We start from the raw sequence: 25,822 nt of genomic DNA, 5'->3' as shown, positions 1-25,822 counted from the left end.
CCCTCCTTGCAGAGAAAACATTTGGTCAGTTTTGGGAGTCAAAATGGTTTCAGGACTGTCTTACTGTACTGCTCCAGACATTGGTACATTTATGAACATTTATTTTATATATATGACCTTAATTTTTTTATTATACCCCTAAACATTTTTTTTTAGAAAAAAGCACTAATAATAATAATAATAATAATACAAACCCAGCTGTTTTCTTTTTTTTTTTAAAAAAAAGTTTTATTGGGTTTCACAATTTTATATCCAACACAATCCTCATGAACACAATGAAAATTCACAAATCCAAATCTCCCCCCCTCCCCCCTCCCTTGACTTCCCTCAACCTCCTCTTCTGGAAACCCAGCCAGATGGGCGGGGTACAAATAATAAATTATTATTATTATTATTTAAATATTTGCTACTTCTGCTTCTTTTGATTCCTCGATTTTAAAGTCCTTCAACTAAATTATTTTTTATATCCTTACCATTTTCATACCCTACCTTTCCCAATTACACCTTACGTTTTGTTGCTTCCCCAGTTATTCCTCCTCGCCTTGTACACTTGTAAGTTTCCTGGTTTCCAAGGCGCTAGTCCTCAGCGCTCCTCCCAAGCTCCGCCCCTCCCGTGAGGTCATGACGCCGCGTCCAGGAGGCGGGGTTTCATCGGCCCACTCCCGCGAGCCTCCTCCCCATTGGCCGTCGAGGCGCGGCCCCGCCCCCCTCTCCGGTCGCAGCCAATCGGAGCGCGGCTGGGCGGGGCCAGCGCGGCCCGAAGGCTCGGCGGCTTCGGTCGTAGTAGCAGCAGCAGGCGGCGGGCGGCGGCGGTGGTGGTTGGGCGGCCGCCGGGCGGGCAGGAAGGAAGGGGCGCCATGGAGCTGCAGCGGACGGTGAGGAGAACCCTCGCCCCCCCTTTCCCCTCAACTCTCCCCTTTCGCGCCCTTTCCCTCAGCAAGGTCGTTACCTCAGCTTTTCCCCGCGGACGTCTCTTAGGAGCATTACGGTAGCAGCTCCCCCTCACCGCACGTCTGTTTCAGGCTGCCCCTTTAGGGCTGAATTACGGTAAATCCCCCCCTCCCGCGTCTCTCTTCGGGGCATTACGGTAGCTCCCCCTTTTCTGGTGCGCTCATCGCTAGGCATTACGGTAAACCCCCCCCCCCCTTTTTTTTCTGCCCCACTGAATTTATCAGTGCTTGCAACTGGGGGCTTTTCTCTCCTTTATGCACCTCCGACCCTCCCCCAGCTGCAAGCATGGCAGGAGTGCCCCTTTGCCATGCACATTACGGTACTTTCTGCCCGCCCCCATCCCAGTGTGGGGCTGGGAGTGGGGAGGGGGCAGCCGTGTTTCTTTCCTGCAGGGGGGAGACTCTCTCCAGAGCTCATTGGTTTGGGGCTGAGGAGAACAGAGAACAATAGTGATAGTAAAATAGTAAATACGTAAAAAAACCAACAACCAGTAAAATAGTAAATAAGTAAATAAATAACAATAGTAAAAAAGGAGTGGGGCTCTTAGGTCCCCCCCCCCCGATCCTGGTGCTCACTAGATCCCTGTTGAGGCTCAGATCCTGGCCCCCCTTCGTAATATATTTGATGAATTATTGTATTTTAATATTTTGCTGCAAGCTGCCCAGCGTGGCTGGGGAAACCCAGCCAGATGGGTCTGGTGTAAAGAATATTTAATAATATAAATAATAATAAAAATAATAATAGCAGAGCCTCTCTTTTGCTGGAAGCTGCCCAGAGTGGCTGGGGAAACATTGGCAGAAATGTGGTGGCCCATTCTGTGTGCGGCGCATGAAAACCATGTGTTTTTGCAGCATGTTTCTTTTCCTCCCCCGTATGGAATTTGCTTGCAAGTGACTTCGCGGATGTTGTGAAATTACTTTTTCCCAAGCAGGCTCTTCGTTCCACACTGTTCTCCCTCCGTGCTGTTTATTGCCGCTCAGATCTTTGCGCCCGTTCAAAGCTTCTTGAGCAACTCATTCCCAAAAACATGCGCTACACATCAGCTGTTTTCCCAAAGTGGGTGGTGGCGCCACCTGGGACAGTGGGATTTTCCTTGGGGAGCTCTAAGAGGAGAGGGGGTGGCAGGAGGAGGTGTGTGTGCAAGAAGTGCAAATGACTTTGAAAAGCTGGTATCCCCGAATCAGGTCCATCAATTTTGTTGAATGAAATAGTTTGAACTGGATTTTGAATGAACGTGCAATTATTTCTTCCTGTTTTGAATTCTGCTGTATTATTCTCTTAGCACCAACCATTCTGAACCATGCTTGTTTGGTTGTAAGTCGCTTTGGGTTGCCCTGGGCAAAATAAAGCAACGAACACGTTTAGTAAATGATAATAATTATAGAGTGAGCATCTAATGTTTATTGGATGGATTTCCCCCCTAAACTGATTTTTGAATTCTGAATTTATTGCTATTCACGTTTTATACTGTATTTTATTCTGTTTTTTGTTGCATCAATGAAGTGTTTTAAATTTGTTGCAAGCCGCCCTGAGCCTGGTTTTCTGAACCCCAAAGGGCGGGTTATAAATAAAAAATTATTATTATTATTATAGTGGGGGAGGGCAGTGGGGGTGAGTTAATGGAACCCAAGGGTGGTCTGAAAAAGTTTGGCAACCGCTGCTAGATCCTTTCAGCTGTCAGTCCAGTCCAGAGGGCCGGCCGGCTGTCAGCTGTGCTTTCTTCCAGCCTTGAGATGTTCCCAGCGTGAGGAAGAGTCAAGACCCCTCTTGTCCCTGCGCTGGTTTCCTGCCTGCAAGGACAAACTGTGGGCGTGAGGCTGGAGCCAGAAAGGGCCACCCAGAGAGCTTGCAATATTGGTCCTGACCTGGTTTTTTCCAGCACATCGGAAAAGAAGTGCAGCAGGAAGATTCTCTGGGGACAAATGCCCCCCACCCAGTATCTGTGGAGTGGGGCCTCCAAAGGGCAGGGTTGCCAGGATCTTCCCAGGACGTGGCTGGCATGTGCTGAGGTTGACTCATAGAATTGTAGAGTTGGAAGGGACCCCGGGGGTCATCTAGAATGCAGGAATCTTAACTGAGAAATAAGCACACCAAGAACTCAGGCCAATGTAAGTTTCAGTATTGGGAGTGGGCCCTACTCACAAGTCAATAGTAACAAAAACTAATCCATTCAAAAGTATGTATCCTGACAACAATTACAAACTCAAGTTGTTGTTTAGTTGTTTAGTCTTGTCCGACTCTTCCTGACCCCCTGGACCAGAGCACGCCAGGCCCTCCTGTCTTCCACTGCCTCCCACAGTTTGGTCAAACTCATGCTGGTAGCTTCGAGAACACTATCCAACCATCTCATCCTCTGTCGTCCCCTTTCTCCTTGTGCCCTCCATCTTTCCCAGCATCACGGTCTTTTCCAGGGAGTCTTCTCTTCTCATGAGGAGGCCAAAGTCTTGGAGCCTCAGCTTCAGGATCTGTCCTTCCAGGGAGCACTCAGGGCTGATTTCCTTCACAATGGAGAGGTTTGATCTTCTCGCAGTCCATGGGACTCTCAAGAGTCTCCTCCAGCACCAGAATTCCAAAGCATCCATTCTTCCGCGATCAGCCTTCTTTATGGTCCAGCTCTCACTTCCATACATCGCTACTGGGAAAACCAGAGCTTGAACTATACGGACCTTTGTTGGCAAGGTGATGTCTCTGCTTTTTAGGATGCTGTCTTCCTTGTCATGGCGAAGGGGCTTGAATAACTCAGATAAGCTATGAGCTATGCCGTGCAGGGCCACCCAAGATGGACAGGTCATAGTGGAGAGTTTTGACCAAACGTGATCCAGCTGGAGCAGGAACCGGCAAGCCACTCCAGTATGCCTGCCAAGAAAACTCCATGGACAAAGACATCAGGCATATAAAAGTTGACTCATAGAATCATAGAACAGTAGAGCTGGAAGGGACCCGGGGGTCATCTAGTCCAGCCCCGTGGAATGCAGGAATCTTAACTGAGAAATAAGCACACCAAGAACTCAGGCCAAGGTAATTTCAGTAGTGGGAGTGGTCCCTACTCACAAGTCAATAGTCAATAATAACAAAAACTAATCCATTCAAAAGTATGTATTCTGAATTACAAACTCAAGTAGAGATTACAAACTCTTAACTCATAAAGATATTTATAACATAATAATTCGTTACAAAGATTGTCTCTTTTTCACTCGACAATAAATGTTGATCCTTATTCCAGGTGTGGTCTGACCAAGGCAGAAGAGAGTGGGACTATGACATCCCTTGATCTGGACACTAGACTTCTGTTGATGCAGCCTAGAACTGCATTCGCTTTTTTTCCTGCAGTCTCCTTGAGTCATAGAATTGGACAGAGTCTTCTGGGTGATCCAATTCATGCTGTAACCCACCCTGTGATCCTTGGATGAAGGGCGGCCTAAAAATGTAGTAAATAAAATAAATAAATCGTTGGGCACAATAATACAAAGCCTTCCAAATCAGGTTATTTCCCGTTTTACTTATTTCATGAAATTTATATACTGCTTGATTGTAAGAGCAAAACGAAACCACAAAGTGGTTTGCTATGAAAAGATAAAACAGTAAAATTATTGCTAAGAAAAATTAACAACCATAATTTAAAACTGTCAGAAAGTTAAAATAGCAGTAGACAAAGAACAGGTTGAAACTCTCACCAATTTTCTAAACATCTGGCTAGGCATTTCTAAACAAGAATGTTTTTGGCAGGTGCCAAAATGAGTACAATGAAGGGCACCAGGCTGGTATCAAGTGGCAAGGAGTTCCAAAGTGTGTCTTACCAGTACAGTATTAAGAAACTGCATTTTTTTAAAAAAAAACTGTAAAAATTCCGCTGCAAATCCTCAGGACTCTTCCTTGCAGAGCTGTTTGTGGCAGAATAGGAAGGTGGGCAGAACAGGCTCTGAGGTGGGCTTCACTTTGCCCCCCCCCCCACCATTTGGGGGGCTTAGAGAGAGGTCTCCCCCGCAGGGCTGCTTGGCTACTGGTGCTGTGAGCTGCCCTCACAGCATCCTCCATAGCTGTGGTTTCTGCCTGTGCCTTGACTTTGCAGCTTTTAAGAACGGTGATTGTAAGTGTTTGTGCTTGATCCAACTCCTTTCCTCCTCCTGCCCATTCCTTTTTTCCTTTTGTGTCGTGTCTTTTTTATTTATTATTAAAGATGGTGAACCTGTGGGCCATGATTGTCTCAGAGCTCATTTTCGTAAGCCACCCCGAGAACCTTTCTGATGACGAAAAGCACATCAATGCCGCAAATAAAATAGCCGATTGCTGATGTGAGGAGGCCCAGGTGCCCAGAATGGCCTGGGGTGGTGGTTCAGGGACCTGGTGCGAGCTTGGAAGGCACCACACAAGCCCCAGCTCTTCCGAATACTCCTTTGGTGCCTTTAGGCAAGCTTCTCTTCTCTCTGCCTCAGTCTTCCCAATCTGCGAAATGGGAGCAATCCCGTTTGCCTCTCTTTCCAGGGTGCTGCAAGGATTGCCGGACCCAACCTTTGGACACCTTTTGCACACCAGCGTGCCGGTTGCCAGTCCGTGTATCGCAGAGGGACCTTTGCTCTGTGTATTTGCTGCTTATCAGCTTTCTAAAGGCGCTTCGCAGATGGTTTGAGATCTGATGGGAGAGGAAGGCGGCAGCCTGCAAGCTAGCCTAGCCCTCTCCTTGGCCTGGTCTGTTGTCCTACAGATGTTCTCTCTGATATAAAGGCCACTGTCCTTGCTAGCTGCCTCCATCCCGGGGAATGAGAACAGGAGGCCAAGGTCCTCCCCATCCCCTCTCTTGTCTCCATGTCCCCCTGTGCCAGCAAGTTCCTTTCTTTTAAAATAAATACATGTTTTTTTAGTTTTCAAAATTTCACGCACATCACCATCCCCAATGTTTAATTTATCCATTGACTTCCCATCGCCCCCTCCATGATGTTTATCTATCGATGCTGCATATTTTAACTTACAGTACTCCACAGATATATCCTAAATTATTAGCCTTCATGTCATTCTACTGTTGCTGCTATTTCAAATCCTGCTCGTGTTTTCATGCAACAATAATAGTTCTTTAGATGTTGAACATGAACACGAAATTTATTACGGTCAGAGACCAGCTTGAGAAACGCAAATGGAACTACAATCCTAATAGCAAAACAAACATTTAAAACAATATACAACAATGGGTTTTATTTTATTTTATTTATTTTTTTCTCAGTTTTTAAAATTGGTTTTCACATTTATCACATAAAAAAGAAACAAGAAAAAAGAAAAACATTACAATACACAAAAACAAAAAACACATAAAAAAGGATTTTTACTTCCAAATCCTAATTTCATTACATTGATAACTGACTTCCTTGAATCCCCTCTGACTGAATTTCATTATATGACGTGTTTAGCAGTTCTCCAAATTCATAGTTCTAATAATATTAACTTCTTTCATTTACTGACTTCTTCTTTATTAATATTCTAATCCTTAATATTTATTAACAACATATTCTTATTCTACCCCTAAGCCTAATTATTACTTCCAAGAAATTTCTTTTTATCTTATGTTACAATATTTAGCCAAATATTCTTTAAAATTCTTCCAATCCTCTTGTGTCTTCTCTTTTTTCTGGTCGCGGATTCTTCCAGTCAGGTCGGCCTACAACAACAATGGATTTTAAGTTTAAAAGTGTGATAGGCATATAAACACATAAAAGCTTCTTTAGCTATTCTACAAAAGGTTCCCGGTCCTCAAAGAACGCTTTGCCATTTCGACCTCTGGTTTTTGCTGTTAGTTTTGCCGGTTCTGCTTAATCCATCCTTTCCATGGCCTGTTCTTCCTTCGTTGAAACCTCCTCCTCGTTCCATTTTTGAGCGTGCAATATTCTTGCTGCTGTCGCTGCATACATTAAAAAAATTAACCAACGTGCCCACAAGTTTCCATCCGAGAGTGCAGACTGTTCTTTCGGCTTTGGGGGGCTGGGTTTGACATTGCTTACACCCACATTCACCCCGAAACCTCGGCTGTCCTCACGGCCTAGGACCCTCATACCTACGGGACCACCTGTCCCAGTATGCCCCGCAGAGGTCCCTAAATAGCAACACCCTCGAGGTCCCAGGCCCTAAGGAAGTCAGATTAGCCTCAACCAGAGCCAGGGCCTTTTCAACACTGGCCCCAACCTGGTGGAACGCTCTTTCTCATGAGACCAGGGCCCTGCAGGATCTGATTTCTTTCCGCAGGGCCTGTAAGACAGAGTTGTTCCGCCTGGCCTTAGGCTTGGAATCAACTTGATCCCCTTCCCTTCTTTCCTTTTTCCTTTCTCCTTCTGTGTTGGAACTCCTATTTGGGGACTTCCCTGGCTTTTTTTCTGGCCCATGTAGGACCAGTCTGGATAGTTGGCCTTGGTGAAGACTTGACGTTTTCATCCCCCCATAAGTTTTTGATTTGAGTTTCTACTGAAATGAGGCTGCATTTTAATGCTGTATTTTAATCTTGTTTTTAAGTTGTATTTTAATCAACTGTTTTTATACCTGGTGTTAGCCGCCCTGAGCCCGGTCTTGGCTGGGGAGGGCGGGGTATAAATAAAACTTATTATTATTATTATTAGGGTGGGCCTTCCTTCCCTGGGGCTCTCAGCCATGCTAAGCCTCTCTCTCCCCTCCGATTCCTCAGGTCCAGATCTGCCGCTTTCACCTGCTGCTCTTACGGCGCAAGAAGACCCCTTGGCTGATCTCTGCCCCCCAGTGCAGGCAGCGCTCCGATTCCCAGCCATCCAGGTATACCTCCTCCAGATGTTTAGGAATCCAGATGTTGGTAGTCCCAAACACCTGAAGGCCGCCAGGTTGGCCAAAGCCATCACAGATTTGTAGAGCTGGCCGGGACCTCCAAGGGCCATCTAGTCCAACCCCCTGCCATGCAGGTGCCCCCAGCGGGTTGGGCTAGATGATCGCTGGGGGTCCCTTCCAACTCTGCAGTGCTATCTAACATGCTTTGCTTTTCAATGGATGGGGAAGGGGAGGTTTCTGTGCGGAATGAGGGCCAGGTGTTTGGGGGGTGTTGCTGTGGATCTCTGCTCACACCTCTGCCCCACTACAGCTCTCGTCGACCGAGGGGGTTGCTGAAGAAGGCGTTCCTGGGGCTGTCCGTGGGCCTCCCCCTCGCAGCTGGGATCCGCTACTGGATGGCCGAGACGCCGGAACGGCGAAGGATGAGGCTGCTGGTCGAGGGACTGGGGCGCTTTACCAGGTGGCTGACGGCATGCCCTTTCCCAGAGAGGGAGGGATTTTGTTTAATTAATTTATTGATTGCATTTACATCCTGCCTTCTTTGCTGCAAAGGAGCTCAAGGTGGCTTTGCTTCATTCTCCCCTTTCCGTTTTAGCCTCACAACAATCCTGCAAGGGAGGGATGTTTGGCTGAGAGTGAGGGGCCCTGAGTTATTTTTTTCAGGTGATGCTAAGCTCCCCATATATTTACAGTGGTACCTCTGGTTGTGAACGGGATCCGTTCCGGAGGCCCGTTCGCAACATGAAAAGAGCGCAACCTGCAGTGGTGCATCTGCGCACGCGCAGGTTGCGATTCGCCGCTTCTGCGCATGCGCGTGACGTCATTTTGCGCTTCTGCGCATGCGCAAGCGGCGAAACCCGGAAGTAACCCTTTCTGGTACTTCTGGGTCGCCGCAGGACGTAACCTGAAAGAACATTACATGAAGCAAACATAACATGAGGTATGACTATACCAAAAGCGAAACTCACAAGTCCTGAATTTTCTCCCTATTTGGGGGCAATTGAGGTTCCGGCAGCCGTTAGCATCCATGTCAATAGTTTCTGAGAGCTGAACCCTTTCAGCTGATTATCCCGTAGATTCAGTAAACAGAGCTGCGGCGAAGTTGCAGTGAGATGTTTGAGTATTTCGGACGTTTCTTGACAATCCGTTGCCCAGAATTTGAATCCCTGTGGGCAGTCCCACCATAGCTGAGAAAAGTGCCTATTTTTCCACAACCCTTTCAACAGTTCTGTGGGCAAGTTGCCGTGTTGTCCCGTTCCATCCTTATAGGATTTTCATAGAACACACTCTCACGTAAACCAAGACTGACCTAAGATGATTCAGATGACCATCGCCCATCCCATTTAGAATCCCAAATTTGTACGGACAGATCTTTCTCGCGCTCAAGTTTAAGGCCTAACAGCGGACCAGAAGAAACACCTACTAATTCTGTCGGGTGCAGAACGGTAACCTGCCTTTTCCTCTCTCGCAAAGGTCCTTGCAGTTGGGAATCCAGATCTCCCTGGATTACTGGTGGACGCACCACATCTCGTTGCGGGGCCTGGACGAGGTACAGTTCCCTGCTGTTTCTCTCTGAAGCTCTGAGCCATTCAAAGGAACCCAACCAGCTCTCAACTAGGGCCCAGGGCCTTTTCACTACTGGCCCCGACTTGGTGAAACGCTCTGTCCCAAGAGACTAGGGCCCTGTGGGACTTGACATCTTTCCGCAGGGCCTGCAAGACGGAGCTGTTCTGCCTTTGGTTTGGACTCAGTCTGACCCTTATGTTTCCCTCCCCTTACAGTTTTGATCTATGGGCTACTTTTAAAATGAGGCTGCATTTTAAATTATATTTTAACTTGTATTTTAAATTGGTGGTTTTTCCCCCTATTATGTTTTTACTGTAATTTTACTGGTGTTAGCCGCCCTGAGCCTGGCTCTGGCCGGGGAGGGCGGGGTATAAGTAAATAATAATAATAATAGACAAACAGCCTTGAGAGGCCCAGAAGGGTCGGGTCTCAGTGGGGCAGGGGGAGCTGGGTTCATCGCCCTGAGGGTTTCCTTCCTGGTTGCTTAATGCAGTGGAATGGGGTGGCAAAGGGAGTCCTAGAATCAGAGAACTGTAGAGTCAGAAGGAACCCAGAGGTCATCCAGTCCAACCCCCTGCCATGCAGGAAGATGCAGCTGTCCCACACGGGGATCGAACCTGCAACCTTGGCGTTATCAGAACTCTGACCAACCTCTATATCTAACGGTTTGAATGCCACCTCTGGGCCCAAAAGGATCTCAAGGTGACTTCCAAGACATTGGGAGCCCACCAGCTGTGTCCAAAGGGCTTCAGGCGTACCCCCTGCCCCAGCCTCAGGGCTGCCAGTTTCTGACCCCTTTCCCCCTCTTCCCTGTCGTCAGAACAGCCCAGGGTACAAGACCGTCCTCTCGGAATGCCACCAGCGGGCGGCCGACAGCATCGTCCGCGGCGCCATCCGGAACGGGGGCCTCTACATCAAGCTGGGCCAAGGCCTGTGCGCCTTCAACCACCTGCTGCCCCCGGAGTACATCAACACCCTGCGCACCTTGGAGGACCGCGCCCTCACCCGCGGCTACAAGGAGGTAAAGCAAGTTTGCTGCCATTCCTCCCACCGCGGGCTCAATCAGTTGCTTCGCTTTTTTACAATCGGTCGGCAAATGACTCTTTTGAAATAAATAAGTGGAATGAGCAAGCTCTCTAGCGGCCAAGGCTGGCCAAAGCCGGCTTAAGCGTCTTCCTCACGTGTCATTGTCTGCAGGTGGACGAGCTCTTCCTGGAGGATTTCAGAGCCAAGGCGGACCAGCTATTCCTGGAGTTCGACTACCAGCCAATCGCCGCTGCAAGCTTGGCCCAGGTGCACCGGGCGAAGCTCCACGACGGCACCCCGGTGGCCGTGAAGGTCCGTGGCTGTGTTGCCCCTCTCCCTCCCCCCCCCCCATTACAGTGGTCCCTTGGTTCTCAAACTTAATCCGTTCCGGAAGTCCATTGCAAAACCAAAGCGTTCCAAAACCAAGACACGCTTTCCCATGGAAGGTAATGCAAAACGGATTAATTCGTTCCAGACTTTTAAAAATAACTCCTAAAACAGCCATTTAACATGAATTTTAGTATCCAGCGATACCATTGTTCCATCAAATGAAAGCAATAATCAATGTACAGTGGTACCTCAGGTTAATTCGTTCCGGAGGTCCGTTCTTAACCTGAAACTGTTCTTAACGTGAAGCAGCACTTTAGCTAATGGGGCCTCCTGCTGCTGCTGCACGATTTCTGTTCTCATCCTGAAGCAAAGTTCTTAACCTGAAGCACTATTTCTGGGTTAGCGGAGTCTGTAACCTGAAGCGTATGTAACCTGAAGCATCTGTAACCCGAGGTACCACTGTACTGTACTATAAAATAAACAAGACAGTATTGTAGATAATAAAAGTTAAAATTGTTATTTTTTCTTACCTGTACTGATGATAGTCATTGTTTGGATGGGGGGCTTTTATCAGTTTCCTCAGTCACACAATCGATCAATCAGTAGCTGAACAGGGTTCCACACAGTCACAAGAACAAAATAACCAAAAAAGCCTCAAAAACGCAAAATAATAGCAAAAACAAAAGCACTAAACTTAATCCATTCTGGAAGTCTGTTTGACTTTCGAAATGTCATTAATTTTGCTATCTAGCAAGACCATTGATCCATAAAATGAAAATAATGAAAAATGAAAACAAATAAAAATAAAATGAAAGCATTAATCAATGTGCTGTACTATAAAGTAAACAAGACAGAATTGTAGATGATAAAAATCACCATCCACACAGTCACAAAAACAAATTAACCAAAAAAGCCTCAGAAACAAAAACGCAAAATAAATAGCAAAAACAAAAGTGCCAAACTTAATCCGTTCTGGAAGTCTGTTTGACTTTTGAAATGTTCAAAAACAGAGACGCAGCTTCTGATTGGTGCAGGCGCCCCGGAAACAATAGCCAACACCTGTATTGGACGTTCAGCTTCCAAAACAAATTTCGAAAACCGGAACACTTACTTCCGGGTTTTTGGCATTTGAGAACCAAGGTACCACTGTGCTCTCGGAAGGCCTTGCGGAGCAGCTCTGTGTCCTCTGCCGCCCCAGATTCCCAGTCTCTCCCTTTCCGCCCCTTTGCAGGTCCAGTACATTGACTTGCGGGACCGGTTTGATGGAGACATTCGCACGCTGGAGTTCCTGCTGCAGATCGTGGCGCTGATGCACCCTAGCTTTGGGTTCAGCTGGGTCTTGAAGGTCCTTTCTGGGCTCTTAGCTGGGGGGTGGGTGGGCGGTTCCCCTACTGTTTCCCCCACTGACCGCCATGGGGGGCGGGAATTGGAAGAAGTGGCGGATGGAAGGAATGTTCCCTGGAGCAGCAGGGCTTCTGAAGGCCGGTTGCTGGAAGCCACAGGAAGGGGAGAGGGCTCTTGCACCCGAATCCTGCTTGCAAGCTTCCCCCTGGGGCATCTGGTTGGTCACTGTGAAGACAGGACAGGAGTAGATGTGGCCCCCATTGGCCTGATCCAGCCGGCTCCTCCTATTTTCTTAAGTAGTGACGGCCTCCAACTTGGATGGCTTTATTATTATTATTTTATATATCGCCCAATCAACATCTGATGCTCTCCTTCTACCGGTCCACAATAGAAAGTGTCCTTTCCTACTGCATCACAGTGTGGTACGCTGGTTTGACATCACCTGATAGGAAGTGCCTACAGAGGGTGGTGAATACAGCACAAGATATTATGGGCTGTCCCGTGAATCCGCTGGATGAATTAGCGGAAGGACGTTGCAGAGTGAGGGAAATTCTCAGGGATGATTCACACCCTGGCCGGCACTTTCTTGATCTCCTGCCCACGGGCAGAAGATATAGAAGCATGATTAGTCGCACCAACAGGGTAAAGAACAGCTTCTATCCGTGGGCTGTTATGCTGCTGAATGAAAAGATAACAACAGGGCAACTGACTTTCGAGTTTGGTGTGTGTCAGTAAATGAGGGGAATTAAGACTAAGAGAGCTGAGTGGGGGGTGCTTGTGTAATCTCACTGTATACAAGTTGTACAAGTGACAATAAAGTATTTTAAACTATACCCGGAGGTCTCAGGGCGGCTCACAGAAAAGATCACAGCATATATAATCAGAATAAAAACAACAACCCAATAACACGCCCCTCCCGTAACGCTTCCTGGTCCCCCTTCAAAGCTCCCCTTCTCGCCCCCCAGGACCTGAAGGACACGCTGGCCCAGGAGCTGGACTTTGAGAACGAGGCGCGCAATTCGGAGCGCTGCGCCCAGGAGCTGAAGCACTTTGACTTTGTGGTGGTTCCTCGGGTCTACTGGGAGAGAAGCAGCAAGGTGCGTCTCTGCGCATGGCGGCAGGATGTGGCGGCGAGGGAGGTGTCTCTGTGTGTTTGTGTATAAAAGAGCCATTGATTGTAGCGTTCCTAAAGCAAGGAAGGATTGGACTCTGATCAATAGAATACACACGAGGCTTGACCAGCAAAACTCTGGGAGGAGGTGCCCAGGTTGTAATATTTCCTCTCCACGCCTCGGCCCAGGTCATTTTATTCACAAAAGAACTTTTTACACAGTGTTCGTAAGAACCAATCAGATTTCCTCTGAGGATTTCAAAAAAAACCCACATGGGACAAAGTCAGATCAGAAGAAATTCTGTTAACTACAAAGAAACTATTTCCTACTTGAGCATGCATATGTAGTGCAAAGTACATAAAATGGGAATAAAAGGAGGAATGCATTCAGCAAAACCCCAGAGGTCATAAACAGGAATAAACAGGATGGCCGTATTTGCCATCTCCTTGTGAACTCTCTTCCTGGCCCTTAAGATCTATCTAAAGATTAAACTACATCAAAGAACCTACTATCTTTATGTACTGAGCATGCCTGATGAAGCAACTGGCCTGTGTTTCAGAATGCTGATACGTGCCTGTCAGGTGCAGAGAAAGCAAATGGCAGAGGTGGAGAGGCCTGTGGGATTCGATCAGAAATTATTGTCAATGAATCAAACCCAGTCAACGCAATGCTTTCATTGCGGACACAGTGGCTTTTTCATAATTACTCATAGCAATCCCACGTGACCCCCACACCCCTCCAATTGCACCCCTCCAATTGATGGCTGGAGGTGGGTGGAGCAGAGAAATGAATGAGTTTGGGGAAGGAACTTGGCCACTTCCAGCCCAAAGGAGTGAAATCATTTGGGGAGCTGTATTCTTACTCACCCCCATGCCAGCTGAAAGAGCATCTCTGCCATCCCCAACCTGCTTTTGGTCCAGGGGTTTTGGTTTCCAACTTGCATCAGCAATCAGGCAGCCCTGCTGGAGTTGTGGCCTGAGACACTGGAGGGCACCAGCTTGGAGAAGCCTGCCCTCTGTGCACACAACCCCCACCTGAGACAAGTACATTTTCTGCATTAGTGTGTGTGTGGAGGGGGGGAATACCAGCTTCGGGTCGTTGTCGCATTACATCTTCTCGGGGTTCCAGGTAGTGTCCCCACAAACACCTGAGCAGGACTGCCCAATATTTGCGTGTGACTCCTGCATTACAGCGGGTTGAGCTAGATGACCTCTGGGGCACCCTTCCAATTTTCTGATTGGCAACCCAGTTAGATGGGCAGCAAATTATTATTATTATATTTTATTATTTTATTATTTATTTTCTGTGGAAATAGAATTTTTATTTTTATTTGTTCTGTATCTGTGCTGCATTTCACTTGCATGAGTTGCAAAGTGGCTTACGTGCAATAAATAATAACACTGGAAGCCATCACAGTAAAGGTAAAGGGACCCCTGACCATTAGGTCCAGTCGTGGCCGACTCTGGGGTTGCGGCGCTCATCTCGCTTTATTGGCCGAGGGAGCCAGCGTACAGCTTCCGGGTCATGTGGCCAGCATGACTAAGCCGCTTCTGGTGAACCAGAGCAGCGCATGGAAATGCCGTTTTCCTTCCCGCCGGAGTGGTACCTATTTATCTACTTGCACTTTGACGTGCTTTTTAACTGCTAGGTGGGCAGGAGTGGGGACCGAGCAACGGGAGCTCACCCATTGCAGGGATTCGAACCGCTGACCTTCTGATTGGCAAGTCCTAGGCTCTGTGGTTTAACCCACAGTGCCACCTGCGTCCCTATAAGCCATCACAATTACACCACAAATCATATTTTGGGAGGTGGGGCAAGGCAGGTGGGAAAAGGGTCACCAGCAAGTCCCGTTCCCCTAATGGCTCTGGGCCTAAAACCTAGATACGTTTAAAGAAGATTGGACAACGTTTATTGACTATATGGGAAATAATTGTGTACAGCTGAGAACGCTGGCAGCATTAAGATAAATTCAGCAGGGTAAATAAGTTTTGATGGATGCAATAATGGAATACTGAATGGTACAGTTTTTGAAAAATATGCAGGGATTTATGATACGTAAAATGAACTGTGGAAAGAGAAGAAGGGAAGTCATTGATACGTTAAGGGTGTAAAATTAGTATTTTAAATTGTGAAATCGAAAATTTAATAATAATAATAATAATAATAATAATAATAATAATAATAATATCAGATCTCTCTCCCTCTCGGGGCCTCAGCAGTCCATGGCTCAGGTTGAAAAGCAAAACAGGACTGTGCGTGCTGCTCTCTGGCTACATTTGACGTCCTCTTTCCTTTCTCTCTCTGCCCCAAGAGGGTCCTGACAGCTGATTTCTACGACGGCTGCAAAGTCAACGACATGGAGGGCATCAAGAGGCGAGGCCTGCATGCCAAGGACGTAAGTGGGTGGAGGGGCAGCGTCAGGTGGGCAGGATGGAGGGAAAGGGTGGGCAACAGCAGAGGCTCCGTCCCACACTGGTTTGAACAGCTTGCCTCCTTCATGCACCACCCCAGAGGCAGCAGCATCTTCGCTTCACAGCCTTGGAGGGAGTGGTGGGGTGTATTTGTACGTATTTCATGCAGAAATCGGAAGCGGCCTTCCTGCCGGCTCAGGCTGGACATCCATTCAGGCCAGTGTGGGCTCCCCTGATGGGTAGAAGCCGTGGCGGATCTTGCAAGCTTCAGGGCAGATAAGAGAAATCTCTTCTTCACTCATCGCTTAGCTCAACTGTGGAACTCCTTCCAAAGGAGGCAGGGATGGCCACCACCCTGGATGGCTTTAAAAGAGGGCAGGACAAATTCAAAGCGGAGGAAAGGGCTATTGAAGCATGCTCTGGTTATCTCCCGCTTGGACTACTGCAATGTTCTCTACGTGGGGCTACCTTTGAAGGTGACCCGGAAACTACAACTAATCCAGAGTCCGGGAGCGGCCACCGAGACCATATAACACCGGTCTTGAAAGACCTACATTGGCTCCCAGTACGTTTCCGAGCGCAATTCAAAGTGCTGGTGCTGACCTTTAAAGCCCTAAACAGCCTCAGTCCAGTATCCCTCAAGGAGCGTCTCCACCTCCATTGTTCTGCCCGGACAGTGAGGTCCAGCGCCGAGGGCCTTCTGGCAGTTCCCTCACTGCGAGAAGCCAAGTTACAGGGAACCAGGCAGAGGGCCTTCTCGGTAGTGGCACCCGCCCTGTGGAACACCCTCCCACCAGATGTCAAACAGAACAACAACTACCAGACTTTTAGAAGACATCTGAAGGCAGCCCTGTTTAGGGAAGCTTTTAATATTTAATGTATCACAGTATTTTAATATTCTTTTGGAAGCCGCCCAGAGTGGCTGGGGAAGCCCAGCCAGATGGGCGGGGTACAAATAATAAATTATTATTATTATTATTATTATTATTATTATTATTATTATTACTGGCCAGGAAGGCTTGGCTCTGCCTCCACAGTTGGTGGCAGCAATGCTTCTGAATCCCAGTTGCTGGAAATCCTGCTCCCTGGTTTCCCAGTTGGCCGCTCTGACAACAGGATGCTGAACTAGATGGGCCACTGATCCTCCAAATCCTAGAATTCTGGGCTGTTGTCTCCTCTTGATGGGCAGCTGCAGCCCTCTGGGTCTTCCCCAACACTGGCTCCTTTCAACTGAAGGCGGCAGGGATTCCACCTTGGAACATGTGCATGCGGACTAATGGGCCCCGTCCCTGAGCGACGATTAATCCCCACCCATTTAAATCTCCCTTGCATTCAAATCTGTGCTTCCCAGACTTTTGGGGACCACCACCGCCCCCCTTGGTTCCATAACTCATCCCCTTTGTTTCCCACGCTACTGGAAGCATTGTTCGGAACAGCAGTTTGCACGACCCAGCAAGGAAGACGAAAGCACAATAAGGTTCAGAACAGCGAATTGCACATTTAAAATGTTGCATTCCGAAGGCAAAGGAAAGGATTGGACCCTGATTAAAACAAAAAAACACGAGGCTTGGCCAGCAAGACTCTGGGAGGAAGTGCCAGCAATAATCTGTCACACCCTGGCCAGGTCCCTTTTATTAACAAAAGAGCACAGCGCTTGTAAGAACCAATCAGAAGTCCTCGGAGCATTTAAAAAAAACTACCACATGGGTACAAAGTTAGATCAGAGAAATCCTTTTAACTACAAAGGCTACTCTGAGCATGCATACGTGTTTTAGAGTAAATAAAACGAATCAAGGAGGAATGCATTTAGCAAACCCAGAGGTCATAAACAGGCAGTAAACAGGAAAGGAAAGATAGTATTTACCATCTCCTTGTGAACTCTCTTCCTGGCCCTTAAGATCTACCTAAAGATTCACAAACTACATCAAAGTTACCTACTGTCTTTATGACCCAGGATGCCTGGTGAAGCAACTGGCCTGTGTTTCAGAATGCTTATACGTGCCTGTCAGGCGTAGAAAATGAACAGCAGAGAAAATGGCCAGAGATGCAGAGGCTTGTGGGATTTGATCAGAAATTATTGGCAATGACTCAAACCCAGTCAATACAATGCTTTCATTGCTGAGACAATGGCTTGCTTCATTTTTCATAATTCCTCATAGCAATCCCACCTGACCCCCACACAAAAGCCAGTTAAAACCATTTAGCTTAGTTAATTCAACAGAACTGATGAACTTGATGCAACACTAGCTCTCCAAAGTCTGAAAGGCTTTTGCGCCTTCATTGCCCTCCTTGCCTCTTAGCACCCCCAACCAGGTAATTCCCCCCCCCCCGGTAAGTTGAGGTGGGGGGTGCCTCTTAATATTGGGGGTGGGGGTGGAGAAGGGGTTGCCTGTGCTCACACAGAGGCCCGGGCTTTCTCATCACCCTGCCCTCTTGTGTTGTCTTGCAGGTCGCACAAAAGTTGGTCCAGGCGTTTGCAGAGCAGATCTTCCTCACTGGATTCATCCATGCCGATCCGCACCCAGGAAACGGTACAGAGGACTGCGGCCAGGGAAGAGGGCAGGCTTAGTTGGGGTATGCGGGCTGAATTGGGGAGCTCATGTTAAATAAGTTGGAGTTCTTGTTATTAAATATACCAAGAAAAAAGCACACCGAGAACTCTGGCCAATAGAAATTTCAGTAGTGGGAGTGGTCCCTACTCGCAAATCAATAGTCAGTTGCAACAAAAACTAATCCATTCAAAAGTATGTATTCTGACAAGGATTACAAACTCTAATAGAGATTACAAACTCAAACTCATAAGGATATGTATAACACAATAATTCGTTACAGAATTAGAGATAAGAGTTTATGAGTAGAGATACGTTCGTGTTAGTCCATAGTCAAGATTCGACATGAAGGTCTTAGTTTCAATCATTGAGGAGAAGTCAGAAACCAGTTATGGATCAGAAACCAGGACAGGGCCCTGTTTCGATGTATTCACCATCATCAGCTGGAAGTATCAAACATTACATGAAAGTACCTTTAAATTCTAAATTAGCATAAATTATAAAACAGTCATAAATTGCAAAACAGTATTATACAACATTTGGTTCCTTACCTAATTTTTAAGGGGTCGTGTAAATTTCAAGAATTCGTATAAATATATCCTGTTATTTTCTACGTTTCTCAGAGATAACAACTGAAAATAATATTAATAATAATATGTGTTGAATCAAATTAAAAACTCTAAGGCAGCATATACTAATATGATTCCTCACCTAAGTGTGGGTAGATCAATGTGTATCTTGAGCTTTTCTGTGCGTTTTCAATTTAGAAGTGAGCCTTTTATATGCGCTTAAAGGGGTAGATGAGAACTCCTAGATCTTGTTAAAGGCAGAGTTTTCTAAAGTTCAGAGGACAGCTGTAGTTTAATTTAAAGGTCTTTAAGAAATGATGTGTAATCCTGATAGCTATTCAGACCCATACGGGTCATGGTCTTAAGTAAATGGATGTACTGGGCTTCCTGTGGCTCTTCCCTTCCTGTCTCCGACTGCTTGTAGTGGCTTGTCGGGCCAAAGGATGAGATGAGATACATGGACACAGAGTGTGGGGTCAGGGTGAGATGGGGGTTCTGGTGTGGGCTGCTAGAAGAAGCTGAGGGGGCATTCTGGAGGGGGGGGGGAATCTGGTGCTCTGACCTTGTCTAAGAAGCATGTGCAGGCTTCCCTGTGTCTTGAAGGGCTGGTGGGAAACAACTGAAACTGGGAAACTGGCCAGACCTAGTTGCTGGGGGGCCTGTCCGTGCCCCCCTCCCCTGTTTCCTGGAGAACATGGTCCATAACCTTCCTTCCCTCCCCCTCCCCGTTTATGAAGATTACCCGCTCTGGAATCCCACAGCTAATTCTCCCCTGGTCTCCTCGCTGGCCCAAATAGGACTAACTTAGCCAGCTAGCCCTGGTGATCATCTAATGCTTATCGGATGGATTTTCCCCCTAAATTGATTTTTTAATTCTGAATTTATTGTTATTCACGTTTTATACTGTATTTTATGCTGGGTTTTTTTTTGTTGTTTTTTTTTTTGGTTTTTTTGGGCATCAATTAATTTGTCGTTAGCCGCCCTGAGCCTGGTTTTCTGAACCGGGAAGGGCGGGGTACAAATAAAGATTTATTATTTATTTATGTATGTATAACTGAGGCGAGAAGCATCTTCACCACCTGCCTCCCTCCTTCCCCTCGTCTCTCAGTGCTGGTACAGAAGGGACCTGACGGAAAGGTGCAACTCATCCTCCTTGATCACGGCTTGTACGAAATCCTTCACGAGAAGTAAGTCAGCCCGAGGACCTGAGTAATTTCAGGGAGGGGGGGTGGTGGGGGTATCGGGCTGGTGCAATAGCATCCCACTTGGATGTGGTGTGTGTCGTCCCCCCCCCCTCTTTTGGGGATCTAAATACATTTTTATTCCATTTTACAACGTGTATAAAAACAGAGAGAGAGGGGTTTATAACAGCAGGTGGGAGTTAGGTTCTAGTGTTTTGTCAAAACCTCAAATTGTGTGTGATTTTCTCCTTTATCGCTATACAGTGGTACCTCGGGTTACATACGCTTCAGGTTACATACGCTTCAGTTTACAGACTCCGCTAACCCAGAAATAGTGCTCCAGGTTAAGAACTTTGCTTCAGGATGAGAACAGAAATCGTGCTCCGACGGCGCAATGGCAGCAAGAGGCCCCATTAGCTAAAGTGGTGCTTCAGGTTAAGAACAGTTTCAGGTTAAGAACAGACCTCCAGAACGAATTAAGTACTTGACCCGAGGTACCACTATATCCCAGAGTGAGCGGTACCAACGTCCAGTATAAAGACTAGGACTAGCCGCCTGAGAAACAGTTTCTACCCAAATGCGATTTTGGTTTTAAACGCATTGTAAGGAGTCTGTATTGGAGTATATTATATTTAAAAACGGGGTATCAGAATTTTTAGGGGGCTAACCAGGTTGGGATAGCTGGGACAGCAGGCTTGTTGGTTTTTGAATGTCTTATGTAGATTTTTCAATTTCGTTGTTCTGTATGGGACAATGGCAATAAAGATATCGTATCGTATCGGATTTTGGGTTGTTTTGCTTTGCCCATTTGAGCTGCCAAGCTCATAGACAAGACCAGTTCTTCTGACGATATATCTCCATTGGTAGCAGGTGTCCCATCTTGAGCCAGTGTTAGACTGTTTCCCCAAAAGGCCTTTCCGGGGTGTTTTTGTCTCCCTGGCAAGGAAGCTCTCGTGATTTTTGCTCTCTCTGTCTCTTCCAGCGAACGGGAAGCGCTGTGCAAACTGTGGCACGCGATCATTTTGCACGATGATGCAGGCATGCAGATATACTCCAAGCAACTGGGTGTGAAAGGTGAGGGGGCAGCTGGGAGCCACTTTGGGGGGGGGCAGCCTTAAGGGTCTCCCAGTCAGCAGGTAGAATCCTTCCCCTTTTACACACATGCACACATTCTGGCTGAGGGTCGTGCTCCCCATGGATTTTGTGTTTCTTTGAAGTGGGAGGTGCTGATTATTATTATTTCTAGTGGTACCTTGGTTTAATAACAGCCCTGTTTACGAACTATTCGTTATAAGAGCTCCGCAAAACCGTAAGTAGTTTCCCAGTTTGCGAACTTTAGCTCTGTCTGTGAACGGAATCCAAACGGTGGAAGGGCACCGGCAGCAGGAGGCCTCATTAGGGAAAGCGCGCCTCAATTTAAGAACAGCTTTGGTTTAAGAACGGACTTCCGGAATGGATTAAGTTCGTAAACCGAGGCACCACTGTACAGTGGTACCTCTGGTTACGTACTTAATTCGTTCCGGAGGTCTGTTCTTAACCTGAAACTGTTCTTAACCTGAAGCACCACTTTAGCTAACGGGGCCTCCCGCTGCCGCTGTGCCACCGGAGCATGATTTCTGTTCTCATCCTGAAGCAAAGTTCTTAACCCAAGGTACTGTTTCTGGGTTAGCAGAGTCTGTAACCTGAAGCATATGTAACCCGAGGTACCACTGTATTATTTTATTTTTTATACCCCACCCATCTGGCTGGGTTTCCCCAGCCACTCTGGGCGGCTAACAGCATATATAAAACATAATAAAATATCACACATTATAAACTTCCCTAAAGAGGGCTGCCTTCAGATGTCTTCTAAAAGTCTGGAAGTTGTTCTTCTCTTTGACATCTGGTGGGAGGGCGTTCCACAGGGCGGGCGCCACCACCGAGAAGGCCCTCTGCCTGGTTCCCTGAACTTTGCTTCTCGCAGTGAGGGAACCGCCAGAAGGCCCTTGGAGCTGGACCTCAGTGTCCGGGCAGAATGATGGGGGTGGAGACACTCCTTCAATTATTCTGGACTGAGGCCGTTTAGGGCTTTAAAGGTCAGCACCAACACTTTGAATTGTGCTCGGAAATGTACTGGGAGCCAGTGTAGGTCTTTCAAGACCGGTGTTATGTGGTCTCTTTAGCCGCCCCCAGTCACCAGTCTAGCTGCCGCATTCTGGATTAGTTGTAGTTTCCGGGTCACCTTCAAAGGTAGCTCCACGTAGAGCGCAGTGCAGTAGTCCAAGCGAGAGATAACCAGAGCATGCACCACTCTGGCGAGACAGTCTGCGGGCAGGGAGGGTCTCATCCTGCGTACCAGGTGGAGCTGGTCGACACCTGCTCTGCACGCAGCTCCCATGGAGGGTAAGGACAACAGGTTCTTTGTGCATTTCCTCCCCGTTCCTAGCTAATTTGGAAATGAGAAAGCGGATGTGGGTTTTCCTCCCTCCCTCATAACAGAACCCCAAAGGGGGTTAACCAGCAAATCTGAACATTGGAAGAATGTGGTCCCTCACCCAGCACAGGGTTACACCATGGAGTTTGCTCCTAGAAGAATACACCTTTTTGTGTATACAGTGGATGCTCGGGTTGCGAATGTGATCCGTGCGGGATGCATGTTTGCAACCCGCAGCATTCGCAACCCACGTCTGCGCATGCATAAAGTGTGATTTAGCGCTTCTGCGCATGCGCGACTGCCGAAACCCAGAAATAACCAGTTCCAATACTTCCGGGTTTCGGCGGTCCACAACCCAGAAGAACGCAACCTGAAGCGGCTGTAACTCAAGGTATGACTGTACTTGGAACGGAACCCCTGAATAAAATGTGAATAATTGTTTTGGAGAGGCCAGCTTTAGGCTCGCTTCTCTCCTTAACAGTATTATGATCCCTGGGATGTAGATGGGCTGGCTTTCCTGAAGGTGCCGGCCTCCGTTCCTGGCGGAGGCGAGATCTGACTTGAGCCACTTCCCGCTTTCCAGGGGGTTAGACCAGATGGCCCTTGGGAGTCCCTTTCTGCCTCTACGGTTTTTCCTGCCTTTGCACCTAAGCTCCTCCCCTCCCCCAGCCCAGGATTACTTCCTGTTCTGCGAGATGCTGCTGCAGCGGCCAATCAACATGGCTCAGCTGGTGCTGTCCAACGTGCTGACTCGCGAGGAGACGGCCTACATGCAGGACATGGCCAAGAACCGCTTTGACCGCATCATGCAGGTGCTGAAGGATCTGCCCCGCTCCATGCTGCTCGTCTTCCGCAACATCAACACCGTCCGGGGCATCAACGTGGCCTTGGGGACCCCCGTGGACCGATACTACATCATGGCCCGCAGGTGAGGGGGTGGGACGCCTTGGAGCCAGTGGCTGGAAACCACTAGGAGAGAATCCTCTTGTGCTCTGATCCTGCTTGGTTTCCCAGAATGGGCATCTAGTTCAGCCACTGTGAGAGCAGGAGGCTGGACTAGATGCCCCCCCCCCCGGCCTGATCCAGCAGCCACCTCTTATGCCTTTAATAATAATAATAATAATTTATTTATATCCCACCCTCCCCAGCCGAAGCCGGGCTCAGAGCGGCTAACAGCAATAGAAGTAATACAGCATTCTAAAATCAATTCAAAATGAAATGGCAACCACTGGGCCAGAGTTCTATGAGGATGACCAAAGGAGGGGGTCAGGCTGTGCCTTGGCCAAAGGCCTGGTGGAACAGCTCTGTCTTGCAGGCCCTGTGGAAAGATGTCAAGTCCCGCAGGGCCCTAGACTCTTGGGACAGAGCGTTCCACCAGATCGGGGCCACGGCCGAAAAAGCCCTGGCTCTGGTTGAGGCCAACCTAACCTCCCTGTGGCCTGGGACCTCCAAGATGTCTTTGTTTGAAAACTGTAAGGTCCTCTGTGGGACATACCAGGAGAGGCGGTCCTGTAGGTACGAGGGTCCTAGGCCGTATAGGGCTTTGAAGGCTAAAACCAGCACCTTGAACCTGATCCTGTACTCCACCTGGAGCCAGTGCAGCTGGTATAGCACCGGGTGAATGTGATCCCGCGGCGAGGACCCCGTAAGGAGTCTCGCCGCGGCATTCTGCACCCGCTGGAGTCTCTGGGTCAGTCTCAAGGGCAGCCCCACGCAGAGCGAGTTACAATAATCAATACAGTAATTTATGCCCTGTGTGATTCTTGCTCCCTGCAACCCCCCCCCCCCCGAAACAGCACCAGGATTCAGACTCTGGTGTCTGTCTGTCTCTTTTAAAGTGCGGTGAGATGCTGGAGTCACATGATTAGCCAAAGATCTGGAGGGATCAACAACATCATCTTCGTTCGCTGGATCCGTGCGGCCTGGAACACCTTCGTGTTTGAGTTTTCGCTCAGGTACGGGGTGTGTGTGTGTGTTTGTGTGCCCCCCAGATATTGGGCTGGGAGCCCTGGCAAACGACGCCTACCTCCAGTCAATTTAAATAACCAACCCTGTCCCTTATGCAAACTGTTGCTCTCCAGCTGTTGGACCAAGACTTACAGCCAGCCCTGCTGCGCTGGCTGGAGATTATGGGAGTCACAGTCAAGCATCATTTGCTTTCATGACGGCTGCTGAATTTCAAAACTCTGTAGAAAAAGACAGTCACGGAACCGAGAAATTGCACAAAACGAATGAAATACCGTGAAAATCCCTGAAACGAGAAGTAATCGATTATATATGTTATCTTGTGGAAATCAACTAAATAATAAAAATCAAAAAGTTTAAGGAAAAAATTAGAAAAACCTAAAATTGAACAAAGTCTTAACGGGATGCCAGCTACAAACCTCGTTTCACTGAACTATTCAGTTTCCTCAGAATAGTCCTCAATCCTTTATTACTGCTCGTTGTTTCACCTAGGTCGAGCTGGGATTATAATACTTCAGAATTTTTGGGAGTTCTACCCCTTTTTTGAATTTTGGTCATTTAAGGTTTATGATTTTTCTGTTTCCTTCCGAGGAAACTGAATAGTTCAGTGAAATGAGGTTTGTATTTTATTTTCATAATATTTCTAGTCGATTACTTCTCGTTTCAGGGATTTTCACGGTATTTCTTTTGTTTTTTGGTATTTCAAATCTCTGGCTCAGTTACTGGCTGACATCTTTTTGTCTCTCTTTCCACCACCACCCTAAAAAAACCAAACCAGGTTCCAGGTCACCGCCATAAAGTTCACTACCTCTGTCCTGCGCTTCCTGGCTTTTGTTGGCTTCCTGAAGGACAGCAAGAAGCCGGGGGAAATCTACGAGTTCCTGAAGGCATAGAGCGGCTGCTGCTACGACCTTCTGCCGCAGGCTGGATCACAGCCTCCAGGCCAGAGGATAGCCGAAGGCCTGTCCAGCTTGATCCAACACCAGGTGCTTTTCATGCCAGCAGAGGAGGACAAGGTGCTCTCCCACTTTTCTATTAAAAAAATTACCGGTGAGAAATGCAGGACCTGATCCAGCCCCTCTGCAGTCACCTGTTAGGCAGAACCAGCGCAAGGGTGGGCTGCAGCCTTCCTGCACCTCAGATTCTGCTAGCAGCAGGGCTGAAGGGGAGCCACGTTCCCAACTCCTTGCAGCAAACAGCTTGTGATAATAAATGCCCAGTTTTTATCCTCTGTTGGTATCTTCTCTTGGCTCAAAGTCTGGTGGGGACGCTTCCCCACACGTAGCTTGAAATTTAATATAGAATGGATTGGGAGAGAGAGAGAGAGCAGGGAGGGAGGCCTGTTTTGGCCAACTTGCTCCCCAGGGGAGGAGGGTGCGATGAGTTCATCTGATGACAAAGCAAATTGGGTTTCTCTGGATGTGAAGAGGTTGGGCGTAGCGTGGCAGCATAGTCTCGCTGCATGAGTTCTAGGAAGAACTTTCTGGTGGTGAGAACTGTTCAGCAGCAGAGCAGGTTGCCGCCCCTTCGTTGGAGGTTTTTACGCCTGCCAGGGGTGCTTTAGCTGTGACCCCTGCATTGCTGTTCTACGATTCTGTGAACACTGTGGGAAAGGCTATCCTGGGACAGGT

At 47.8% G+C, this 25,822-nt stretch overlaps 1 protein-coding gene across 1 annotated transcript; it reads left to right on the top strand.

The window, feature by feature from the left end:
- The first annotated feature begins 756 nt into the window (after positions 1 to 756).
- On the top strand, positions 757 to 25,422 carry ADCK5 (aarF domain containing kinase 5). Its single transcript, XM_081012658.1, has 15 exons — positions 757 to 875; positions 7,613 to 7,716; positions 8,036 to 8,185; positions 9,199 to 9,274; positions 10,112 to 10,312; positions 10,489 to 10,629; positions 11,879 to 11,992; positions 12,957 to 13,088; positions 15,415 to 15,498; positions 17,964 to 18,045; positions 19,741 to 19,819; positions 20,796 to 20,887; positions 22,896 to 23,154; positions 24,065 to 24,181; positions 24,970 to 25,422. The coding sequence occupies exons 1-15, from the start codon at positions 858 to 860 to the stop codon at positions 25,082 to 25,084; spliced, it is 1,764 nt and encodes a 587-aa protein (XP_080868784.1). The 5' UTR covers positions 757 to 857; the 3' UTR covers positions 25,085 to 25,422.
- Positions 25,423 to 25,822: the final 400 nt, after the last annotated feature.

This window comes from Podarcis pityusensis, assembly GCF_964106645.2.
Source record: "Podarcis pityusensis genome assembly, chromosome: 7".
Taxonomy (NCBI): Eukaryota; Metazoa; Chordata; class Lepidosauria; order Squamata; family Lacertidae; genus Podarcis; species Podarcis pityusensis.
This window is presented reverse-complemented; position numbering and strand designations above follow the sequence as displayed.